The sequence below is a fragment of the Bidens hawaiensis genome, unplaced genomic scaffold (assembly GCF_021521415.1).
Source record: "Bidens hawaiensis isolate Kalapana, Puna unplaced genomic scaffold, B.hawaiensis_p1.1 tig00011733_1, whole genome shotgun sequence".
In the NCBI taxonomy this organism is placed as follows: domain Eukaryota; kingdom Viridiplantae; phylum Streptophyta; class Magnoliopsida; order Asterales; family Asteraceae; genus Bidens; species Bidens hawaiensis.
The window spans coordinates 241782-259828 of record NW_027491929.1 but is presented as its reverse complement, the minus strand read 5'-3'; the positions used below and the strand labels follow the sequence as shown (position 1 = coordinate 259828).

At 36.8% G+C, this 18047-nt stretch overlaps 1 protein-coding gene across 1 annotated transcript; it reads left to right on the top strand.

The window, feature by feature from the left end:
• The first annotated feature begins 1084 nt into the window (after positions 1 to 1084).
• On the top strand, positions 1085 to 2600 carry LOC143538826 (F-box protein At4g18380-like). Its single transcript, XM_077032290.1, has 2 exons — positions 1085 to 1580; positions 2131 to 2600. Exons 1-2 carry the CDS (start codon positions 1124 to 1126, stop codon positions 2499 to 2501), a joined length of 828 nt encoding a protein of 275 aa, XP_076888405.1. The 5' UTR covers positions 1085 to 1123; the 3' UTR covers positions 2502 to 2600.
• The last annotated feature ends 15447 nt before the right edge of the window (positions 2601 to 18047 follow it).

Below are 18047 nucleotides of genomic sequence, written 5' to 3'. Positions count from 1 at the left end.
GATTTCTCTCTCTTCACATTAATTGCGATGTGTATATATATGAGAGGCCGTTTCAGTTTCCGACTTACTTGTAAAAACTTTTTTCTCCAAACCTTTCTATCTTCTCTTTGTTTTTCTTCTTCCTTTGATCTTTCTAGTTTTCCGATCAACCATGGCTGGTGGTAAGAAGAAGGGAAGCAAAGCTAAGGTGGGCAAGAAGGATTCATCGAAGGGGCTGGTGGAAAATATAAGCATCATCAAGAAACCGTCTGATTTCCAGGACATCGTTAACCTTTATGGGTTGGCGCCGGAGTGGGAGCCGGAGCTTCCCTCTCCTGGTTCTACGGCTGATCAGCCGTCAGCCGGGAAGATTGCTTTGTATGGTGAGTCTTTCACCACAGGCAATTTCCAGCTGCCTATCACCAAGTTTCTTGGTGATTTCTTGGTTGTTTCTGGGGTTCATATTTCCCAGTTGCATCCGTTCGGAGTAATGAGGCTCCGACACTTCGAGTTTTGCTGTAGGGCTCTTGAGGTGGAGCCTACGGCGGACCGCTTCCTTGCGATCTACAAAATTCAGATCCGCGACAGCTAGTTCAGCTTCGCCGTCCAGGGGAAGGCGATCGGGTCTGAGCCTCCAAGGAGTGCTCATGAATGGAAAAATAAGTTTTTGTGGATTAATGCTGATGTCATTCCGCTAGTCATGACCCGCCGTTCGTTAACCGAGAAGTTTATTAATCTTCCGGTTGCTGCCACAGACGGTGAGGAGTGGTATGCGAAGCTGACGGAGACTCCTACCCCCATGGGTTTGATCCCCGAGTCCGCGTTAGTGCAAGTGGGGATGATCCGCTTGTGGCCATTCCCGGACGAGCAACCCTATTTTTGTCGGGACGACGATAGTAAGTTCCTAGATCCTTGTTCCTTTCTGACGTTCGCTTGTATTTATATTTCTTATCTTTATTGCAGGGGGGAAGTCTCTCTTTGAGGTTCTTGTTCCTACTGTTGCGGGAAACATGTTCCGCATGCCTCTGGAGATAGACAAGAGGCCTGTTCTCGTGGCTACTCATGAATCTTCATAGCATTCAACCAATCAATCAGTCAATTCAAACAAAACCCATTTCAAATTCATTGAAACATTCATCGGCAAATGGGAATCGAAGACAATTCAGAACACCAACAACTCGATGTTTTCGACACGTTACCAGACGCCCTAGTTTTCGAAATCTTTAACCGGGTCGAAGACGCCAAGTCGTTATCCGCTTGTGCGGTTCTTTGTAAGCGTTTCGGCCATCTCGTGGCCCAAACGCATAATGTTTCGCTCGAAATCACTCCACGAAACACACGGCCAGAGTTGACTTCGGGTTCGAGTTGGGATATGAACAAGTCAAAAGGGTTCGTTGGTAGGTTCGTTTTGAAGCCCATTCATGCTTTGTTTCATCGTATTGTTTCAAGGAAATCGAAGACGTGTTCGAATTGTTGTGATGATGATGAAGATAATATGTTTCGATTGCCTAATGATTTACTTAAGAGTTTTATGGAAATCCGGTCTTTGTCCGTGAAACTTCCCGGTCACGATGGGGATATCTCGCCTGAAAACAGTTCAGGTAAACAAACAAACAAGCGTATCCAGATTGTAAACGAGCAAAGCCGCTAATGAGCTACTCACAATCAGCTGGTTAAAAGCTTTAATCGAGCCAAACTTAATCAGGGTTAACCTAATTAATCTATTGTTTTTATAACTTTTGTTTAATTCATATTTATTAATTTGTAATTAAAATAAAATATACTGAATATGCATATAGCAATTATAAATACATAGAGTAAAATTAATATATAAATAAACGACCCAGTCCATCTCCGTTCGATCCGTTTACACCCCTACCAAAAAATACTAGGGGTGTTCATCGAATGTCTGCTTATTCGATTTGTTCGTATCGGTTTATTCATATTTTGAAATTTTTTCTAACAACGGATATCTAAACAAACCAAATTACCTATTTCAAAAAATCATGTATCCAAAAACCGAATTCCCAATTTAAAATAAAGTTAAAAACTGAATTGAAAACCGAATTCACAATTTTTTTAATGCCTCTTTAACAATCTGATTTTTTTTAATATATTTCTTTAAGGTCTGATTTTGGTTGACGATTTCAGGTGCGCTGTTGAAATGGAAAGCCGAATTCGGGAAAGAACTCGAGAGCTGCGTGATTTTAGGAGCCACAGGGTTTCATAAATCCGAACCGAAACCAAAAACCGACGTTGAACCCATACCGCCCGTGTCGGCTTCTGCGCACCTTACAAACAAGCAGCTCAAGAAACGAGTCATCTGGACGATCTCATGCTTGATTGCTTCTTCCGCACGTCACCACATGTTGAAACAAATCATATCATCGAATCAAACTATACGAGACGTGAAGATCATCGATGGGAGCAAGCAAGGGAATATACAGATGACGGAGAAGCAGGTGGTGGAGCTGAGGTCAACAATGGTTGGGAGCTTGATAGGACCAGAGTTCCAGCTGTAACGATAAAGATGTGGTATATGCCAATGCTGGAGTTGCCGGAGTCAGGTGGCGTGATGAAAGGGGCGAAATTGGCAGTCATTAGGCCGACGGCGGTGGCGGTGGCGGTGGCGGTGGCGGTGGCGAAGGAGGATGATGGCAAGTGGGGCGTTTGAGGAGAATTTTGTAGCGGAAGCTGTTAGGAAGTTAGTTGAGACCAAAAAGTCATATACGTTAGAAATGAATTCATTCTGACTAACAAATTAGTTTAAATTTTTTTTTAGAAAATTACATTTGTAATGTGTATATTTGATGTGGTAATTAATTTATTCTTTGATATATATTTTTTAAATTGTTTTGGGAATTTTTAAATTATGGCTTCACAACTATTTAATTTGTGCATAAATGACTGCCTCTTGAGGAATAGAGACAGCCAAGTCGGGTGTTAGTGGACGACATCTAACAAAGGATATAAGATTAAGTTATAGTCATTATCTTAAAAATACATTTCAACAAAACTCCACCCATGCTAATGAGCTCAAGCTCAACTAGGCTTGAGCCAATCGACTTATTTAATTTATACATAGTTCGAGTTTGAGCTCCGCTCGTTTCTATCTTCATCTTTAAAGCTCGAGTTTGGCAAGAGTTGACTTGTTTACTATTTATTAATAAAGTTTTATATATTTATAATTATTTTCTAAAATAATTTTTCAATTATAATTTCATATATAACATAATATATATATTTTTAGTTATTTTTTTTCATAATAATATATACTAATTAGTAACTATATATATTTAAATATAAAAAAACTAGCTTTAAAGTCCGTGTAACACACGATATGATCTAAATTATAAAGTTGTAAATAAAACAAATAATTGCATCAAATATATGAAAATATGTATTATATCTATGCTTATATCTATGACATCATACATAAATTGATTTTATTTATGTCACAAAATGTTTTTTTTCAAAAAAAATAAACTTAATAAAAAAAATGCACGTGCAAAAACATACCCGAGCTCCTTATATTGGAAATTTCATTCTCGCTATCATATATGTATAATTGAAAGAATTTTGGTTGTGAACCAATTTTGACCCCCTTTTGACCCTTAACAACTTTTGAGCAAAATGTTGTTAACTTGTAACAAAGAATCTATTTACCAGCTTTTGACTTATAACAATCAAGTTTAAGTTTCACAATAAGTCTGAAACAATCCTTGATAAAAAAAACCAAGAAATTAGATATGATAAATTTTGTTATGAACCAATTTCGTGAAGAAGATTTCTCATACAATAATAGTTCTGACCACTCAGGCTAACTATATTTGGAGCGAACCTTTCTTGATATATTTATCAATTTAGCGCCCATAAAAGGAAAGGAGAATATTAAATTGTAACGACGAATGCTCTTAAAAAACTATGTTTTTTCTGAGCAACACCATAAAAATATTTTGATAAGTTTGAGGTGGCTTCTCAAATATGTCATAATGATAACATAAAAAATAACATGATAACCTATTTAATCGTGTGACTTTTTTTGCTTCATTTGAGAATAGTTTTGAATGACATACTTTCCATACAACATTCTGATCACCATCGAATGAAAAGTTAATGTTGACAAAAATGCTTCAAATTTGATAAAATTTAGAAGCATTGATAGGCCTAGGGGTGGCATGTCAGAAGCTTCCGTCATCTTTTCTTATATTTTAATAGTTGCTGGAAAAATAGTCAAGTTGCCAAATCCTGAACCTTCTGATTATTTTCAAAAATAGCATTGAAAATAAATTTGAAACCTGAATTATGTTTAAAATCCTAACTTTCATTCGTTTGACATTTTCAAGCCAACACTTTGAGCTTGTAACAAATTTGACGATAAATCTATTCGCATTATCAAACTTTTAAAAATACTCAAATTATCCATTTTTTACTCTTAACAAATTTTAAGCCAAATGTAGTTAACTTATACCAAAACAATCTAGTTACCGACTTTTGATCCGTAACAATCAAGTTTAAGTTCCAAAATAAACCTGAAACAATCATTGATAAAAGAAATTAAGAAATTAAATATAATAAGCTTTATTATATATTAAAATGATTGGTATATACTATCTTTACATTTTAACATATATATTGTTTACTAAACCGAAAATAAATAAATAGATTTAAAGCATATATTTATATGAAAATTTACAAAATAATAATAATAATAATCATGATAAATGGATTTTAAAAAAATGGATCGACTTTTAAGCTTATATTTACAATTTAATGATTAAAAAATTGCTTCGTAAAATAAAAGCATATTCAAGTTTTGTTTTACTTTATAATCTTCAGCAATATACATAGTATATAATATGTCAACGATAATATTTAAAATTATATTATTTTCAATCTTTAACGAACATGATTTGTTGTTGATTTTTTATTTCACTAAGTATATTTTGGAATATATAGTAATATAATATGATGGTATTTATTTTTATAAAAATGCATAGATATAATATAAATAGAGTGTAAAAGAAAAGTTAATAATTATTGATCTATAACATATATTAGTGTCAATTAAGATCTTAGTTTATAAGGGAAAAGAATTGTTAGGTTTAACCGCAAAGCGACATGTGACACAATTATTTTTTATTAAAAGAGTAGGATTATATAAATGTCAGGCTCTACAATCTATTTATATTTGTACATTTTTATAAAAATAAATGTACAGATATAACAAAAATAGAGTGTAAAAGAAAAATAAATAATTATAGATCTATGACATATATTAGTGTCAATTAAGATCTTAGTTAATGAGAGGAAAGAATTATGAGGTTTAACCATAAAGCGACACGTGCCACAATTATTTTCTTTTATTAAAAGAGTAGGATTATATAAATGTTAGGCTCGTGAGCTGGCTCGAGCTCGATAAGTGAACCTCGGCTCGGATTCGTTTAATAAATGAGCTTACTTTTAGGCTCGAGCTCATTTAAACTCGGTTCGACTGAGCTTTTTCAAGAGCCGATCTCAAGTAGCTCACGAGTAGCTCGACTCGTTTGCCCTCCTAATTAATACTACCTGATTACATCCATACAATACATCATATGTTAATTACGCAACTCTCAGCGAAGCAACACCGAACCAGATATAGGCTAATTAGCTAGAGTTCTACAGGCAGAGTCAATCTGGATCCGATTGAAGGTCTGGTGTTGGGCCCAGACAACTTGTTTATCAAATATAGGCAAAGTGATTTATAAAAATAGTGTATGATTGTGCCGAATTATCAAATACATTTATAGAAAAAATGTATTCAAAGCAACTTGTTCTTGCTAGTTCACCTTTTTGTGTCAGAGTTGTCCCTTTGGAAGTAGTGCTTCAGAAAGTTAACTTGGGTCGCACATGTCTAGCTGATGAAGACGTAGCTTGTGACTAAGGTTCACCAAAGTTGGTTTAGTATGAGATCGGATATCCGATGATGACCATCAGAGATATCTGTTATAAGTATTAGAAATCAGATTACGCTTGGTTTCTCTCGGTTCTGATCTTCTTTCTTCTTAGTTTTGCTTCGATACTTACAAATAATGATTTGTTGATTTAACGATCAATTAATTTTGATAATTCCCCCCTAAGTATTAAAAGAAATAACACATGATAGAAAGAGTTAAATCATGGTTTCAAATTTCAAACATGTAATGTGCGGATCAAGATAAAACCCAAGGAGCCACATGCACTTCATCGGGTTCGGCCTAACCCGGTCAATTTTTAGTTTTATATATATAACCTATACAATCTAATGAACAAATTTACTCTTTTCTAACGAGCGAACCTAATATTATTTAAAAAAAAATGTTCGTGCCCATTGATTATGAAAAATATATTTAAAAGTTTTTCAAGTAACTAATGAACATGTTTTTACAAAACATAAAAAGTTAAAATAAAATAACATAAAATATTACTAACACTATAAATGGCCTATCAATAACACAAATATAGATTTTAAAAAAAAACCCCAAAATTATCAATGTGCTAACACTATAAATAGTCCAATAATAACACATATATGGATTTGATTTTTTTTATTTTTGTTTTTAAAACTTAAAGTTTTTCCCACCCATTTAACCTGGTGTCTCAAGTGAGACTCGAACCCATAATCATTTGGTTGCAAGCCACACACCTTTTCACTAGATCAAGCTAGTGGTTGTATAAAAGTAGCTTAAACATGTCTCAAGTGAGACAAGTGTTGGAATATAGGACACTTTTTATATTAAAATTAATACAAATAATAACAATACTCTCGTTATTAGCATGAAAAAGTAAGTAGTACACATACCGCAATATAAATTAAAATAAATAATGAAAGAATATAATGATTATGTTAAATGATTCCAACAAAGCTCTCCAAATGATAAAGTCTTCAACTTATTTCAACATCTTCTTGTAATCTTCTTGACATGAACTTATAAAAAGATAGATTGCCCAACTTTTGCCACAACAAGGTCTTCTGGTATTTTATTGGCTGCAACGATAAACAAACTAAATTTGACGGTTGAGGCCGAGGCACATGTTCAACACGTTTCCCTTAAAGCAGATTTCGTGTCTCTACGTAAGACAACACGTCTGTCTCCTAGGGTACAACAGCCGAAGCAGTTGGTACTGCAGGAGATATCCACACGCCCGAGGTTACATCGGGTAAATTGTAATGTTAGAACTTTTGAAAAAAAAATAGAATAAAAATATAGAGAAATCAAGTAGATAAACTCACCTCTATAGGTTCCAAACATATGAGTCTTCAAAACTTTTCACCAACAACTCTTCATGCATGCATGTATTTTCCCTTTGAATTTTCTAGCTTGTAATTTTCCTAACTACATCAAATGAGGCTCATAGCCTACCATATACACAAGAGTCATGGATGATGAAGATCTCTCTTAATTAGAAATTAATTAGAGTCATAAACTCTAATAAAACTAATCAATTTCACTAATTAACTCTACTTAAGAGTTTCACCATATGAAAAGTATAATAATAATAATAATTTCATAAAATTAATTTCCATTCATTATATTCTAATTTTCCAACAATCCACCACATGAATGGAGATTAGTTAGGCCTGTAAACGAACCGAACGTTTGTGAACTATTCGTGAACCGTTCGGCGTGAAGTTCGTTTATGTTCGTTTATTTAATAAACGAACGAACACGAACAAAATATTTGTGTTCATTTAATTAAACGAACGAACATGAACACATGTTCCGTTCGTTCATTTATTTTCACGAACGTTCGTTTATGTTCGTTTGTATCTGTTTATTTATGTTTATTTATGTATTAATAGAAAATAATTACTTATTATCTGGATGAGTAATCTAATTAAAGGTTTTTACATTTTTTAATTTGAGTTCATTTAAGTGTTTTCATTTACGTTTGCTTATGCTTGTTTGTGTTCATTTACATTTATCTATGTTCATTTATATTCGTTTATCATTGTTCAGTTATGTTCGTTTAGACAATAAACAAGTGAACATAAATGAACACAAATGTTCATTTTTTTTAAATAAACAAAAATGAATATAAAATTTGTTCGATTAAGTGCACGTATTTGTTTAAAGTTAAATAGCGAACAAGAGCATACCCTTGTTTTTGTTTGTTTGATTTGTTTACAGACTTTTATTATTCACATTGATAAATACGCCGGTCTCAATTTCTAGGCTCTATTGATTTTTATTTGTGTTCGCATGTGTTCGTGAACCGTTCGTGAACACATTCATTTCCTTAATGAACGAACACGAACATAAAACTCGTTTGGTAAGTGTTCGTGCACCGTTCGTGAACACATTATTTCCTTAACGAATGAACATGAACAAGGCCTTGTTCGTGTTCGTTCGGTTCGTTTGCAGCCCTAAGATTAATCGAACACACAGAATATCCAATATAACCTCGATAGTTGAGTATTGCAGGATAGGTAGGTGTTAGCTTTGAACTTTCCTTTGTGAAGCATACTCAGTCTCCTAGCGGTTAGTAGACGTGATGTCCTTGAACAAACCTCCATTGGTGTAGACGACAATACATTTCACACAATACTCTCCCTAGCCGGGCACATCCCCTCATTGTCGTGTCCATTATGGTCCTGGAACAATTGCCTGGTTCTGTGAAAGCTCTAGGAATTGCACGCCCCACAATTTCATTCGAAGCGACCCCACTTCTCTTTCACATAGGTGATTATCCTTAAATCATTATAAGCACTAAGGTTATAATGATTTACACAAATCAATAACCATATATTATGCTTAGTCTCACAACATGTCATTGTTGATATAGGAATGAACTAGAAAGTAATTAGACTCCCTTTATAATTTAGGAGGAAATATATATTAGCTTATGTGTCAACTTATACATAAGCTACGCCCCCGCAGTGACCACCCGTAGATATATAATTAGGTTCTCCTATTGAACTTAGATCTTGGGATCTCCAGTCAACTAAGTTAGGTTACCTTTATATACCTTTTTTCATGGGCGTTAGTCTCATTCCACCACTTGATCTCTAATAAACCCTCAAGTTGTTGGATCCATAACATTATCTTTGACTTTGTCTAGTCACCGCAGATAACTTGCATAGTTGAGATCAGTTGTCATGATGTGTTCTTAACTTATAAGTTAATTTTGCCTAACGTCAACTTCTAAGACTATAACCTCAGTGGCCACCTGAATCTGGTTATAATATTTGTCTTTTTAAGGTACATTTATTATTAAACAAACACATCTCCATTATGTACTACGACCTTTTTGTCCTCCACTTAGTAGTGTGTTTGCAATGTTAGATTGGATTACAATAATCATCATTGCTAAACCTTCCTAGTTTAAAATGCAAGACACCTCCACATTTAAGTGCTATTGGATAACATCATCCAAATTTTGAATGGAGTAAAGATAAAGAAAGGTTCTTTCTTTTAACACAAGTTTGATAAATCATATCAATTACCATTTCTATATACTTCTAAAGAGTAGTTTATTAAATGGCTTCCCCCCACATTTCTTGCATTTTGATATAGTTTGTTTAACTTCACTTATGAAGACAACTCAAAACTGATGATTTAAACAAGACTACGTCTTTGTATCAATGAGTTCAACAATGCTTACTAATAAAGTAACACTTTTTATAAGTTTGTTATCAAACATCACCAACTTAGAAGGATTCTAAATCACCCTCTAAGGCAAACCTAGAAAGTTAAGGTCTTTTTAAGATCCTCATAAGTTATATTATTTCCTTATATTAAATGAAAACCCACTTCAAATTTGTCTATACAGAAATTCATTCATGTGTTTGTGTATCTTTTGAATGTTTCACGTTAACTAGTCTTCGCAAAGCACCATAGTTAACAAGTACTAGTCTAGCATGCTTTAGACTACAATACTTTAGCATGTAAACAGAAGATGTGTCATTCTGATTCTTCACAGTCATAATATTATTACAATATCACTTTGAAACATTCACCCCTTAGCTTAGACAAAGTTATGAGACTTGTTCACAATCCCAAAACGTTAGTCCTTTGGAAAGTTTTGCAAGTTAGTGCATGTAGCACATAAATAACTTCATTATTCATTTATGGAAAATAACTCTTTTGCCTTTGATCTTCAAGACTTCACCATTGACTTATATGTTTAAACACAAGTGTTAATCCAACTAATTCTGGTGAATACATTCATCACCAACGAGATGAATGTTACTTATCTACAGTCACTATAAAGTTGAGATAAAGTCAATTGGATTGACACTTAAACTCTTGGAATTCACATTTGCTTCTTAAAACCAATTTTTGAGATACTCTCCCAATATGAAAGACAACACTCTCACATAATTAAACAACATGGATGGTGGTAGAAAAATTTACATATCCATCAATATTGTAAGTGTATTTTAATGAATCTCTTAAGATTTGTTTAAATTCATTTACAATAAAACATATATTTCCTTATATATGATCAACGTATTTATGATTCACACTCGATGAATTTTCAAAGATATAATCCTTTAATAATTTTCAAGGATTCAAATATCTCATCAACATATATTAATTCATATATTATAATTCATACTTACTGAACTTTCAAGAAGTTTAATTTCTTCTTAACATACATCATCTTATATGTTATAATTCACACTTAGTGAATTTCCAAGAAGTTTAATTTCTCATTAACACATATTAATTCATATATATGTTATAATTAACACTTGGTGAATTTCAATGATTCAAATATAATATTCTTATGTATTTTAGTTTAATACACTCACCACGTTCTTCCATGAACCTCTTATAATGTAGTTATATATTTGATGTCTCATCTTAGACTTTTGTCAATGCAATGACTCACAAGTTGTTTCTTATGCAAATTCTTCTTGCACTATCCGTTTAAAATTGTCCATTTTATTTAAAATGCTGATTTATTTTGTTGTATAATTGCATGTGTTATCCGAATATATTGAACACAAAATAACAATACAACCGAACATACAAAATAAAGTGTAAAGCACTTTTTAAAAGTAATTCAAACGGATAAAAAGACGACATCTAGATAACAAGTCTCAAAGTGTTATTATCTTCAACACCTTCATTGTTCGATCGAAATCATCGCAATGATATCCTTTTATGCCATGACTTGAGGTACTCCCTCAATAGTTTCTATGAAGTCATAAGGATAAGATCCTCGTTTCATCTTGAAACTATATACTTAAACAATCAAAATTTGTCCAAAACAATAACAAGGTGTTAACTAAAAGCACGTTGTAAATTTTAACATAACTTATGTTCATAAGAACACCAAGTTTTTGTTTTATTATTCATTCTATAAAATAATTTGTTTCTTTCGAAAAGGGTTAAAACCGTTGATTTCACAAAAAAAAATCGTATCTAACACGCATGTTAGGCTATTAAAATGTTTATACAAATTGTTTAAAGTTATAAAATAACTCTTTCTAACACACTTATTATTAGAAAAGTTAAACATCGAGACAAAACTTTTTTTTTCTTTTAAACTATTTGTTTTTCTATAGTATGTCGTGAAAGCTTTAGTTCATAAAACCTTAATAGCTCAAGAGTCACTTCATTAATGTAACACCCCGACCAAAGGCGGATTATACATCGGGGCGCCACATATTGTTTCATTACTCGTGACACTATTGGGTGTCAATATTTAATAAATATATTCATTCGCGCACGCGCAAAGCAGACATAAGATAACATAAATCAATATATTATAAATCATAATATTCGAACAGCAAAAACTTGTCTTGATACATTTTAATCTAGGTCCAAAATAAAGAAAACTTCCTACGTGTCCACAAGCTCCAAAACAGCTACTGCAAACCTGAACATGTGTTAAAATAAACGTCAAACACTTGCGTGTTGGTGAGAAATCAAGTTTAATACAATACATAGATAACCATAAATCTGCGCGCAACATGTGTATGTCTGGTTTTCAACAAGGGTGTAATCCGATCGGGACCAACTCTAAGATTCATAGACTGCCAGTGCTCACAATTGAGCTCACAAACAAGAAAGACTGTGCAAGTGTAAACAAAAGAGAAAATCATAAACGATAGTTCTCCCGTGTTCATCTAATGGTACCATGAGAACTGCGGAATAGACCGACAAGACGGTTAATGATCCACACATACAAATAAACAGCCAAGTCTACGTCCTCAACACATGGGATACTGCGCGACTAAAGTTCATAAACAGTTTAAGACTCTAAGTTTGTATGAACACATGAACATCCCAAAACATTAAAAGCAAAAAGGGATTAGGTACGAGATTACTCACTTGATAATCGGTGTGAAGAAAGACAAAGCAAGAACCAAACTCTTAGCAAGCAAAGTTAACCTATATTTAAAGATTATTGTTTTAATGATTTGTTTTAAGTCTTGATTATAAGTTAGTAAATTATTATATATAGTATATATTACCGGAAAAGCAGGACAGAACAGGGAGGAAGACGGAGGCAGAGAGGAAGACGGCAGAGAGAGCAAGGAGGAGGTTAAATTAAGTGTTTGTGTGTGATGTGTTAGGAAAAATAAGATTATTATTTATAGAGAAACCCTAGGGAACAAAATCCCTAGAAAAGGGGAAAAGATCTCCAAAAAGTAAAAGATTCCAAAAGTAAAAGATATCAAAAGATATGGCAGCTGCAGGGGACAAGAGAAAGCTGACAGGGAACAGTAAACACGCATGGGCGGGTCAGATAAAGGTACTGGTCAAGCATGGAAAAGCAGATCTCAAAAGATTATGTCAGACACTTTTCCTGTCAACCAATGGGGTTGGTGCGCATGCTGCGCCGAAAGTAACTTTTCAGACATAAGACAGGTTAGGTCAACAGCACAAAAGATAAGACAACACAAAAGCAGGCAAGCAAGTTAAAACAGAAGAAAGGACACAAGACAGCGCGAGAAAGCTGGAGCGCGAAGGCAGACACAGAAGGTCAAGAGAGCGCGAGCGCGAAGGCAGACAGAACCAACCTTAACGCGTCGCGGGAAGAAGTACATTTCTAAGCGCGCCGCGGGAAGAACTTCAATTCTAAGCGCGTCGCGAGAAGAACTATATTCCTTAGCGCGTCGCGGGAAGAACGGTACCCATAGCGCGCCGCGGGAAGAACTAAAGTCCTTAGCGCGTTGCGGGGACAGTTCGTCTCGCGTATCGCAGTAACAGGTGGTCTTCACGCAGGCTTCCTTGTAAGGAGTCTGGCGCGTGGAGCTGCGCAGACAACCTTAGGCGGGAAGGAACAAAGGACAACAAAGAGTAAGGAGAGGGGGAAACAAGGCTTAAGGGCGGGACGGCGACAAGAGGGAAAAGAAGGCGGAAAGAGAGAAGAAGAGGGACGGGACGGCGGAAAGAAAGAGAGAGAAAGAGGCGGGAAGGAAAATATATTATTATTAAAAGTAAAATATAAGTATAAATAAATATTAAATCATAAAAGAAAGAGATCGGATAAGGGAAACGGGTACCTGGGTCGGGTCGGATCGGGGCAGATGTCACAGTCTCCCCTACTTTAAGAAATTTCGTCCCGAAATTTATCTCGAAGTAGGTTGCGCAGAGAACAGGTGCGGGTACTTGATCTTCATTTGATCTTCCCTTTCCCATGTAAACTCGGCTCCGCGTGTCACTTGGTTCGAAATCTGGTTCACCGGGTTCGCTTGCGTAATCTGAACTTGTAGTCTCGGGCATGCGTTCCGGAAATGACTGGGATCACCGCAGTTGAAGCACAATCTGGGTCGTGGGTTTTGGTAGGTTGGTTGAGGGTTTTGCGGGTAGACTGGTGGTGTTGGCGCAATTGGATTGGCGGGAAGGACTCTACAGTTTTCTGCAAGGTGACCAGCGCGGCCACATCGGGTACAAAGTCGACATGGGACTTGAGGTGGGTGGTGGAGTCTACAGGTTGGGCAAAAGGGGTGGTTTCCTGTGTAAGGTTTCTTAGTTGGCGGGGCAGGGAGTGCTGGATTGGTTAAGGCATAGTTGTGGACTATAGGGGGAGTTGGGTAGGCTGACAGGGGTTGAGGGGCGTATACTAGAGGTTGGTAGGCGGGTTGCTGGACTATGGGCGGGCTGGTAAGCGCGTAAGCTTGTCTGCGCCTACGTTTCGGGTTGTTATGGTGTGAGGGTTCAGGTTTGGTTTCTGTTGGTTCAGGGACAGTCTTGGTGAGTTTGGTCTTCTCAGATCCCCGCAAGAACAGGGTTCCTGCTCTGACATGGTTGTCGCTGAGCACAGCGGCCAACTCGATGGCGTCAGAGAGGGTAACTGGGTTTCTAGCCCATACAGAATCTTGAATTTCCATGGGGAGACCCCCAAGGAATTTCTCTATGGCTCGGCGGGAAGGGGTAACAAGGTGAGGGACAAGCAGGCTTAGTTCATGGAAGCGCGTCGCGTACTCGCGCGCTTCACCGCTGTATTGCTTCAAGTTCCAAAATTCCTCCTCCAGGCGCTTAACTTCGTTGGGAGGGCAGAATTCTCGCGTCAGAATTTCCTTGAATTCCTCCCATGTGATGCTAGAAGCAGCTTCTGCGCCACGCGCATGAGCTACTCCATTCCACCATGTAAGCGCTCTAGATTCCAGGACACTGGAAGCATATAGGGTTCGTCTGTCTGAGGTGCATTGGGTGTGGAGGAAAGTGTTTTCTATTTTCTCAAGCCACTGGAGCATCACGGTGGCTCCTTCAAGACCTGTGAACTTTGGAGGGTTACCCACGTTAAAGGACTTAATGTTGTAACCAGAGGTGTTGGTATTGTTTTGGCTCAAAGCTTGGGCTATTGCGGCGGCCATTTCCTGGGAACGTTGCTGCGAACGTCTGCGCGCGGCTTCTTTCTTCTTGAGATGGCGAGCTGATAGCGGAGGCATTCTATAAAAGTTTTAATTTTAGTTAATATCTTGGTTTTAGCGCAAAGTATAACCTCGAAAAGCTTGGTTTCGCGGAGTCAGTTACTGTCAAAAGTTAAAGTAAAATAAATGACCCAAAATGCAGACTTAATAAAGGTAACAAATTCGAATCAAGAATCGACAATTCATGTATCACCATGACTTTCCGAATTCCCAATTTAAAATATACGAGCAAACGAGTATTGGAGATTGACCGGGGTGTTACAGATTGTTTCATTACTCGTGACACTATTGGGTGTCAATATTTAATAAATATATTCATTCGCGCACGCGCAAAGTAGACATAAGATAACATAAATCAATATATTATAAATCATAATATTCGAACAGCAAAAACTTGTCTTGATACATTTTAATCTAGGTCCAAAATAAAGAAAACTTCCTACGTGTCCACAAGCTCCAAAACAGCTACTGCAAACCTGAACATGTGTTAAAATAAACGTCAAACGCTTGCGTGTTGGTGAGAAATCAAGTTTAATACAATACATAGATAACCATAAATCTGCGCGCAACATGTGTATGTCTGGTTTTCAACAAGGGTGTAATGTAACACACCGACCAAAGGCGGATTATACATCGGGGTGCCACATATTGTTTCATTACTCGTGACACTATTGGGTGTCAATATTTAATAAATATATTCATTCGCGCACGCGCAAAGTAGACACAAGATAACATAAATCATCATAAATCAATATATTATAAATCATAATATTCGAACAACAATAACTTGTCTTGATACATTTTAATCTAGGTCCAAAATAAAGAAAACTTCCTACGTGTCCACAAGCTCCAAAACAGCTACTGCAAACCTGAACATGTGTTAAAATAAAACGTCAAACACTTGCGTGTTGGTGAGAAATCAAGTTTAATATAATACATAGATAACAATAAATCTGCGCGCAACACGTGTATGTCTGGTGTTTAACAAGGGTGCAATCAGATTGTGATCAAGCCTAAATAGATCATAGCTCATAGTTCATAGTTCAATCCGTGCTCCCAAATGAGCACAAAAACGAGAAAACATCTGTGCAAGTGTAAACAAAGAAAACCGTAAACGATAGGTCTCCCGTGTTCATCTAATGGATCCATGAAAACTTCGGAATAGGCCGAACAAAGCGGTTAATGATACACACATACAAATAAACAGCCAAGTAAACGTCCTCAACACATGGGATACTGCGCGACTAAAGTTCATAAACAAGTTTAAGACTCTAAGTTTGTACGAACACATGAACATCCCAAAACATTAAAAATAAAAAGGGATTAGGTACGAGATTACTCACTTGATAAACGATGCGGTGTAAGATAAAGCAAGAACCAACTTTAAACAAGCACAAGTTAACCTATAAATAAGATTATTGTTTTAATGATTTGTTTTAAGTCTTGATTATAAGTTAGCATAATTAATAAGTAACTTATTATATAATATATATTATATATTACCGGAAATCTGGGCAGAAGAGAGGAGAAAACGGAGGCAAAGAGAGGAGGCGGCTGAAGGACAACGGCAGAGAGCAAAGGAAGAGAAAGATAATAAGTGTTTGTGTGTGCAGTGTTAAGAAAAATAACATTATTATTTATAGAGAAACCCTAGGGAACACAATCCCTAGAAAAAGGGGAAAAGATCTCAAAAAGCAAAAGATTCCAAAAGCAAAAGATATCAAAAGATATGGCAGCTGCAGGGGGCAAGATAAAGCTGACAGGGAACAGTAAACAGGCATGGGCGGGTCAGATAAAGGTACTGGTCAAGCATGGAAAAGCAGATCTCAAAAGATAATGTCAGTCACTTTTTCTGTCAACCAATGGGGTTGGTGCGCATGCTGCGCCGAAAGTAACTTTTCAGACATAAGATAGGTCAGGTCAACAACACAGGAGATAGGACATCACAAAAGCAAACGGCTAGATTAAACAGAAGAAAACTCAAAGGGTTTAGCGCGAGAAGGCTAAGGCGCGCCGCGGGAAGAATCACATTTCTTAGCGCGCCGCGGGAAGAACTACAATTCCTAGCGCGCCGCGGGAGGAACTACAATTCCTAGCGCGCCGCGGGAAGAACTATAATTCTTCGCGCGTCGAGGGATGAACTACGATTCTTAGCGCGCTGCGAGAAGAACTACAAATCCTTAGCGCGTTGCGGGAAGAACTACCGTTCTTAGCGCGCTGCGAGAAGAATTACAATTCTTAGCGCGCTGCGAGAAGAGTTCGTCTCGCGTATCGCTGGAACAGATGGTCTTCACGCAGGCTTCCTTGTAAGGGGTCTGGCGCGTGGAGCTGCGCAGACAACCTTAGGCGGGAAGGAACAAAGGACAGAAAAAGGTTAAGAGGGGTTCAAGGCTTAAGGGCGGGACGGCGACAAGAGGGAAAAGAAGGCGGAAAGAGAGAAGAAGAGGGACGGGACGGCGGAAAGAAAGAGAGAGAAAGAGGCGGGAAGGAAAATATATTATTATTATTAAAAGTAAAATATAAGTATAAATAAATATTAAATCATAAAAGAAAGAGATCGGATCAGAGAAACGGGTACCTGGGTCGGGTCGGATCGGGGCAGATGTCACAGTCTCCCCTACTTTAAGAAATTTCGTCCCGAAATTTATCTCGAAGTAGGTTGCGCAGAGAACAGGTGCGGGTACTTGATCTTCATATGATCTTCCCTTTCCCATGTAAACTCGGCTCCGCGCTTGGACTCCCAGCGAACTTGCACGATAGGGATGCGACTGCGCTTGGTTTGCTTAACCTCGCGATCCATAATCTCAACAGGCTTCTCAACGAAATGCATGGATTCATCAACTTGAACTTCATCAAGTGGAATGTGAAGGTTCTCGTCGGCTAAACACTTCTTGAGATTGGATACATGGAACGTTGGATGCACATTACTGAGCGCGGGCGGCAGGTCAAGTCTGTAGGCAACTTTTCCTACACGCGCGAGAATCTTAAATGGTCCAACATATCGAGGAGCAAGCTTACCTTTCTTCCCAAAGCGGACAACACCCTTCCAGGGCGACACTTTGAGGAGAACAAGATCACCAACTTGAAATTCGAGAGGCTTCCGCCTACGATCTGCGTAACTCTTCTGTCGGCTTATGGCAGTCATTAGATGATCACTGATCTTGGCGATTTTATCGGTTGTCTCTTGAACAAGTTCGGGTCTTGTGATTTGAGT